The sequence below is a fragment of the Anneissia japonica genome, unplaced genomic scaffold (genome assembly GCF_011630105.1).
Source record: "Anneissia japonica isolate Jap-2015-1 unplaced genomic scaffold, ASM1163010v1 scaffold288246_len349457_cov184, whole genome shotgun sequence".
Lineage (NCBI taxonomy): Eukaryota > Metazoa > Echinodermata > Crinoidea > Comatulida > Comatulidae > Anneissia > Anneissia japonica.
In genome coordinates this window covers 131,745-140,034 of record NW_022752398.1, presented here as the reverse complement: position 1 = coordinate 140,034, position 8,290 = coordinate 131,745, and the positions used below count along the sequence as shown (strand labels likewise).

The 8,290-nt window shown below is 36.9% G+C and overlaps 1 protein-coding gene across 1 annotated transcript in view; it reads left to right on the top strand.

The window, feature by feature from the left end:
* Positions 1-224: 224 nt before the first annotated feature.
* LOC117122297 (poly [ADP-ribose] polymerase 2-like) overlaps positions 225-8,290 on the top strand; it is a 19,754-nt gene continuing 11,688 nt past the window's right edge. Inside the window, exons 1-5 of the mRNA XM_033267839.1 lie at positions 225-523; positions 1,475-1,747; positions 3,404-3,598; positions 5,554-5,685; positions 7,018-7,139. Coding sequence (XP_033123730.1) covers positions 490-523; positions 1,475-1,747; positions 3,404-3,598; positions 5,554-5,685; positions 7,018-7,139 — 756 coding nt within the window. The 5' untranslated portion in view covers positions 225-489. The remainder of the gene's footprint in view (positions 524-1,474; positions 1,748-3,403; positions 3,599-5,553; positions 5,686-7,017; positions 7,140-8,290) is intronic.

Genomic DNA, 8,290 nt, shown 5'->3' with positions numbered 1-8,290 from the left:
AATTATGAATATACCGTAAAACCTACTTCGAATAGAAGCCCTGGGCTGACTGCAAGTAGTGTATCTCTAAAAAAAAGCCCATAATATCTTGATTAGAAGCCCATTGGCTTCCTTTTTCTAGATTACTTTTACAAACTAAATGGGGATTCTTTTCCAAATGGGCTGTTCTCGAGCCCATGGGCTTAGTGCTTCTAGCTATCACAAGGGAGTTTGTACGTTGATGGCGTGCTTCACGCGACTGGCTCAGGATGGTATAGCTGCATGCTCTGCTGCTGCTGCTGCTGCTGCTCTCCTGGCCATGTAGGACACCGGCTCTGGCGGGAATTTTTTGTATGCGAATCGAAACCCATCAAACACAGGGCATGTGAAGCTGTAAAACGAGCCTGGTCGAGCCTAGTCTGTTAAAGTACAGTATTGCTGCACAATCGCTCGATTTTGCTCAAAAGTGTTTACTATTGATATAATCTCAAATCCATATTCCCGTTTGAAATGGCCCCACCAAAGAAGAGGAATATTTCAGCAGGTTTGACATTGTTTATAATATAATCAATGATGATTAGGGGCCTATTACTATTTATTAGATTATTATATTATTATAGCCTACCCTCGGAAAGCCTACTTTACTTATCTTAGGCCTAGGCCCTAGCATAGTTGTGTCCCGCAGTGCCGGGACGTACCTAAAATTCGAAAGGGCTGGGAATTTTACACGTAATAGAGTAGCCAGGGTTTGGGATGTAGGCCTAGGGCCTATAGCTAGTGCTGTCAAATGGTCTGATCCTACCTAGCATTTCGCCTACACTAGGCCTACCTAGGCATTCAGCAATTGCTATGTTTTTTGGTAATCGCCTACCGGTAACTTTCCTACCGGTAACTCTCCTGCCATCATGGTTTTATTTTTTGTAGATCACGGTAAAATTACATAATAAATTTCAAACCTCCACCACACAATGGCAGGGACCGAAGTGACGTGAGTGTGTTGCGTGAAAATTTGTGAACCGTGTATTTGACTTTGTTTGCTTCAAAAAATACACCAGTAGTGAGCCAATAGGCAAGCTGTTTCTACAGTTAAACTTATCTAAGTTGACTTTGCCTAACTCAAATAATTATTACTAAGTCAATCTTATTTTACACGCCAAATTGTTCTGTTATTCATTAATTTAAACCAAGGGCGGATCCACAGAAAAAAGTCTTTGGTCCACAAACTTTAAGTGTTGTTGCCATATTGGCGCAGTAGCAGACAACCCCACCAGGTACTTATTTATAGTCCTGGATGGAGAGAAGCAATGTAGATAAAGTGCATTGCCTTGCCCACATACATTGCCAAAAAAGATGGGTAATCAAAATCAGTTTGATGACTTTCCACAAACATGAATGAGCCTGCCCAAATTATTGAAATTTACTTTTTAAAGTTGTATAATTTCATTAATTCATATTGGATCTACAAATTTATATAATTTTATTTTTGTTTCACCAGGTACAGGTGAAGCAACAGCACCAAAACGCTCTAAGGGCAAAACAACTCCCAACCTTGGCTGGGAGTGGGAGGCAAAAAAAGGTGTGTGGAAAGTGTACACCCCTGAGAATGAAGTGTTATTAAACAAAGCACTTAATACTCGTAAGGCTAAGGTGATAGTCAAAGATGTAGGTGGAGAAAAATGTGATGTAAAACTGGAAGAGATGGTCCATGTTAACAGTAAGACAGGATGGGAATGCCAGATGAGAGCTTGCATCAAAGATGGTGATGAATGTAAGTAACCATATTTTGTAGATAGTTTCACTGTTCTTCAACCAACAGATAGATTATTAAATCTACATTACATTAGATAAAAGCATGGATGTTACAGTTATAATCAGTGTGCTCGTAATAATAATAAATAATAATAACTTTACAGAGTAACTGTAACAAATAACTTGTAACAGAGGCACAACCGTTTAAGAGATGTGCAACAAGAATTCACAATAAATGTTTAACGTAACAAATGTACATTTGTCTTGCTATATAAGACGTTTCTTACTTAACTAATATACACCGTAATTAATACATTATCAGTATTTTGTAATATTTTTCACTTAATAACTTATAATGAAAAGAAAGTGCATTGCACATTCCAAGAAATGAAATTTGTCACCGCGCCCGACTCATTCCTGATACCGATCACCGACACGGATCACGCCATCGTCAGGAATTCCTGACAAAGACATGATCAATGGCGAAACATGACAGTGCATACGGTCTTACCGGCGAATGCATTACACTTCTAATCTGAAAATAATGAGAAGAAACAAAAATGAATTAACAAGAATTTCTTTTTTTAAATTTTTTTCTTTTTTGCAAGTTAATTTATAAAAAACTTTAAAATGTCATTAAAATCATCTTCATGCTGCTCATAAACCTGTTAACCCTTTCGCTGCATACCCCGGGTACTAACGACATATAATTATCCCCGGTAGTACCCGGGGTATGCATAAACCTGTTAACCCTTTCGCTGCATACCCCGGGTACTACCGGGGATAATTATATGTCGTTGCACTGCGTACCCCGGTATTACCGGGGTTATGAAAAATCATTCTTTAAAAATATTTTCTTGTACTAACATCCGCCCTCTGTAGTTTTTCTATCAACTAGAATATTTTTCCTCATAAAAAATTGTGTTTACCAAGAAGATGGCGGGTGCACAGCCTCGAAAGAAGTGTTATAATGTTGATGAAGTTGTGGATCAGATTTTTGTTGATAGAGACAGTGAACACGACTTTGTAGGCCTATAGGAGCAATTTACCATAGCGGCCTAGGAGAAGGCAATCCCCTATTTCCAAATTGTGCCCACCCCATAGGCCAACCTCTTGCCCACCCTAGCATGCAAAAAGAATTTTCGAAATAACCACTTACTATTTTGAAAAGTGATTTTTTTTTGAAAAATTAATGTTTTTTCATGATTTTGACGAAAATCGTTGATTTGTCTGTATTTTTTTTATCAAATGATGAAAATAATTTGAACTTTTGATATTTTTATTCATTATATGTATCTACATCATAATCCAGTGAAAAAATACATATTCCACAAAAATATCTTAGAAAAAAAGTAGCTTTTTAAAAAAAATTGATGACAAATGGGAGATCCAATATGGCTACCAATAGGTCACATGACCACATAATTAAGCAAATCACCAATTTTTTCTATTCCCCACATAGGCCAACCGCTTGCCCACCCTACAACACAAAAAGAAATTCAAAATTACCTCTTTTAGTATTTTTTTGACATTTATTTCAAAATCACCTTATTTACTTTAAAAATTGTCCAGCAACAGAGGTGGGACAAACATTGCGCAGTGAAAGGATGAAGTTATTAAATATCAATGTCACTTTCCAAAAAAATCACATTTTTTATGATGTCTTGGATCTTAGATTACCTATGGCAGTGGCAGGACAAGAAAAAGAAATGGCATTGGCATAAACCATTGGACTGCATTGCCCTAGAAAAAGCGTACCAGGCATCTGAAGACTTCATTGATGTAGATTGCTGGACAGTAGACATCAAGAACATGAAGCAAAGCAATGTCTCAACCAAGGAAAATGCAACCATTCAAAGGTTAAAAACAGGTTGGAAAATAAAATTTCTTTCAACTACTTGGGTATTCATTCATTATAAAAATGAAATAAAGATCTTCCTCAATGGCTGTGTATATGTCAACGATTCTCGTACTGACAGCCAAGTGTCTTCAACTTGATGACAGCTAGTGGAACAAGTAACTATACTACTGGTACTTGTAGCCGCGTGTGGCGCAGCGTGAAAGTTGTTGGACTTCTGATCGGGAGTTTGTGACCGACAATCATCGCATGGCTTGTCTCCTTGGACGAGGCACTTTCCTTACATTTGCCTCTCTCGACCCAGAAGTATAAATGGGCACCTTGTAGGATGATGTGGCATTGCAAGTATTAGTCTATATCGGCATTAAATTGCACACTTGACTAGGAATACTCCCCGGGGAGTGGAGGAGGTTGTACTTTGTACTGGTTTGATTATGGATCCGATGAGAGGGGGTAATAACAGTGTTCGAAATAAGGCTTGTCCCAGCCAACCAAAAAGTCCCACGGACAACCAGAACTATAGGGCAACTTGTCCGTAGAACAACCAAAAAATTTTGGACCCAAACTTCACTTTAAGTAATCGTTCGTTGCCTCCAGAACTTTACATTTTGGATTCGCCGAATCATATGTTTTCTCGCGTTTTGAACTGAGGCGCCCTCTCGCGTGTTACTTATAATGTGGCGGGCCCATGGAGATATAACAAGAATAATAGAGTGCTGACCGCAATGTATTCGATGTTCGAAATACGCAGAACTGTGTGTGTGTACCATCCAAGATGGCTGCCATAGATTTAGCCAATCAAATTTCGCTAAGCACCATTGTTTGCAATTGTGCCCTCAATTTACTCAGAAAGTTCAGTACAGCTAGTTACCTGTATGTTTGAAACTCGAGCGTTGCGGTGTTTGGGTTTAATGTACACAATTTTAATTTTCATTCCTGGTACTTTATTTTTTAATAAGATGCTCCACTTGGCCTCGTTTTGGCTACAATAGTTTAATAATTTGTTATTACCATTACTCATTATCATTAATAAAAGTCAGAGGGCTTATTAATATGTAATAATATTTATACTAAGCCTGAAGGTGGCGCTTTACTACAACGGCCCTCTTGGATGGTACACATACATAACTCTGCAATGCTGCCCCATCTTGTCAGCACTCTATAGTTATACTAGTTGTTTAATACTAGCTCTATGGGCGGGCCGCCCAACAAGGCACTGACTCGCGTATCAAGGCGAATGGAGGCGCGCGTGGGAAGGCGTTCAAACTTTTCATCAAACTTTTCGTCAGGTCGAACGATCTTAGGAAATGGCTGGGTTTGAAGGAAAAAACAAATTCGGGAGGGAAAACAGTGCAAGGTAAAAATAAAGCAACAGATGATATACGGACAAGTAAAAACATTTGCGGACAACCAAAGTTTCCATCTAGGTTGTCCGCCGGACAACTTTAAGTTTTTCCTTATTTCGAACACTGAATAATAACATCGCCAGCGCCTTGTATCCCTTGGCAAAAGATGCGGTGTAAATCTCAATATTATAATCTCTATATTATTTTTTACTTTAAGAAAATGCAAATCTACTTTGAATTTATATTTATATTGCAATAACTTGTAATATACCTACCAGGAAAAAAATTAATTAGCTTAAAACTAAATACACTAATTATTAGATAAATATTAGAGCATAACTAGTTTGAAAGATGAAATTCTGAGGAACAATCCTCATATTGATCGGTTATATAGCAATTATGATGATTTTGACAAAAAAATTAAACTGAAAATGTTCTTAGCTGCACTGAGTACAGGTCTACTTCCAGTTAGAGACAACTTTTGGGACTGGAGTAATACAGATAAAAGACATTTGTTTGTCTTTGATTGGAGGGGTTTTTAATTAGAGGGAGATCTGTATTCAGAAAAGTGCAAAGGGATAGCTTTTGAAAGATTGTGTTTTTTTTTGTTGTATATTTTAGATCATGCAGTGCCCGACACTGGCGAACCAAATGGGACATCCAAGAAGCCAGCTGCGAAAAGTGCAAAATCATCACCGGTTAAAGTAAAAACCGAGCCAAAAGATGTAAAATCAACCAGCAGATCAGGATCAAGTAAGCTACCACTTTCATGACATAGAGGCCACAATATTTGAACATAGCTGTTTGGAAGTGGTCTATGCATTGCTATTCATTTTAGTTATTTAATAATACCAATTGTATTGATATAAATCAGCAATGAATGGCTATAGACACACTTGGCAACTAGAGTCGTGGGATAACTATTGGGTGAAATAGACAGTGCGAGTGACGCATGGTATAGGAATATGCATGGATTCTTCAGGTTTTTTCTAATGCATGGTGCATCGTTGTTTTTGTAAGAGCACCTGTAAACTATTCCAAATTGCTTAGAAATTAAGTTGGAAACATTGTCATAATGTTTTGTTATTGCTTCAGATGATACTAGTCCCAAATATTGAGATTATTCATGAAATGTTAAACTAGGACCCTGCATACCTACTGCCACAAATACTGTAAATACTGTTTACAAGGGGCCGGAGGCCTGGAGTTTGATGAATAAATTCCCTTTATGGGAGCATTAAATACTGTAGGTATGCAAGAGTCCTTGATCCATGTACTACAAGTGGGATGATTTCTAGGCTTGCTTAGTGTTCACAAATGATCATGTAAATTCCTTAACCTACTGTAACATGCATAGAGAATGCAAGAATAAGTATAAACACTATTTTGATCGATTTTACTGCCTTTCCTTGCCATTGCTTATAAACAAAAGTAGACTGCTTTTTTTTTTTAAACCATAACATTACATTTTCCTATGCTGTTAAACTAATCACGTTATAAGTTATCTCAAATAGTTGTCACATGACCACACTACTAGTCGCAGAGGTCACAAGTTGGTAAAGTGAAGTTTCTGGATAGTTTGTTGTTTATTAAAGTGAAATTTCTGGGTACTTTCTCGTTTTACACGTATGCCATGTTTATTTCAATGTGTCATGCCGTTACCAAAAGTCATTAAGAATATTGAACAGGAACGCTTTTTGTAAGTGTCAAACATTAGGCAAAATAAGTTGGGTTTATTGAACTTGGGTGTTAATGCGAAGGCATGGAAATGTTTAAATTGTAAGTAACCTAATGTTTGAAAGAGAAAAAAGTTTGAAAGCAAAAAGTTATTTAATTTTTTTGCAAGAAAAAAGTTATTTAATTTTTAAAATATACACTTAGAGCCATTTTAATATTCACAATAAAAATTCTCTATTTTCTGGGAAAAACTGTAAAAATTCCCGGAAGCAGGGATTCTTCTTATACAAGTCCGGGATTCGGGAAACCTGCACATTTCTGGCAATTTAAGAGGCCTGTAGTCTTTTGATAGTGTCTATTACATTAGATTTGTGTAAAATTGATGTTTACTTGATTTTGTACTAATAGGTGTGAAGAGTGTCCAAATTAAGGGTAACAGAGTTCCTGTTGATGCAGACTGTGTTAAGAAGGTTGGCAAAGCACAAGTTTATGTTGAAGGCAAAGATGTGTACAATATTATGTTGAATCAGGTAGAGTAGGAAGACTAAATTATTTTTCATATGTATATCAAGTTGAAGATGGAGAATTATAAAATTCATTTTGGCAATTCATATTTTATTTGCATACACTGTACAATACAAAACACACCAATTAGAGACCCCTCTAATTTGAGAACACTTTCTGTTATTTATTGCCTATATAATGATATAGAAGAGAGGTAAACTTACCTATTTAATGGGAGTTTCTCGTGTAGCTATAGATTTTAGTATTTAACACAGTTCAGATTTGTTTTTCTTAGATAACATCTAGGTTGTGTGTAACAGGTCTCCTCCGAGGCCTCCTAGCCTGCCGTTCGTCACTACACACCTGGTCACAGACTATAGAGATGCACTGACTTGATCAGTTTCTCGAGCAGACGGTTGTCATCACTACATTCGTCCCTGTTTGAATCTAGAGGATATTTCCCGCACAATTAAAATCATAACGGTACTGGGTTTGGTCTACAGGAGCTCGTGTTTCGTACAGGTCATTCCATTCATAGAAAAGGCTTTTAATGGTGAAAGCGTACCTGTCATTAGCCGTAGTAGCCTAGGTCAATACATAACACCGGCTGTATAAAATTTATTATAAGATTGAAAATGTTAATCTTATTATTGTAGTAGTGATACACTATGTACACAGTTTAGTTATTGTTATTTTTTCGTTAACATTATTATATTAATATATAAATTTAATGTATTGTTTAAATCAAGGCAATTCATCAGAAGGACGCACATCTCGGGACATCAAAGGTTATAACTCTGGCATCGACATTCTAGGCGCACGTGCGTCCCTACACGCTGAACGTCACAAAAACCAAAGCAACCAGACCAGAAACTGTACGTGACGATTTACCCACGCGCGTGTTAGTTGCCATGATAATCGCGCGTCGTGCGGTGATTACAAAGGACTAATGATATTTTGCACAAACATTAGACTGAAATATATTCTTCATTTCAACATTAATATTACCAAAATTGTGGTGAATTGTCGTTCATGAGACTCACTTCGCAAAAAAAATTAACAAATGTTCCGTATATACTCAAATGTTCGTCCTCGGCACCTTATGCCAACATTGTCAAAATGACAGATTAATGTTACATAAGAACATGAAATTTTATAAAATTCGTAAAATTTAAAT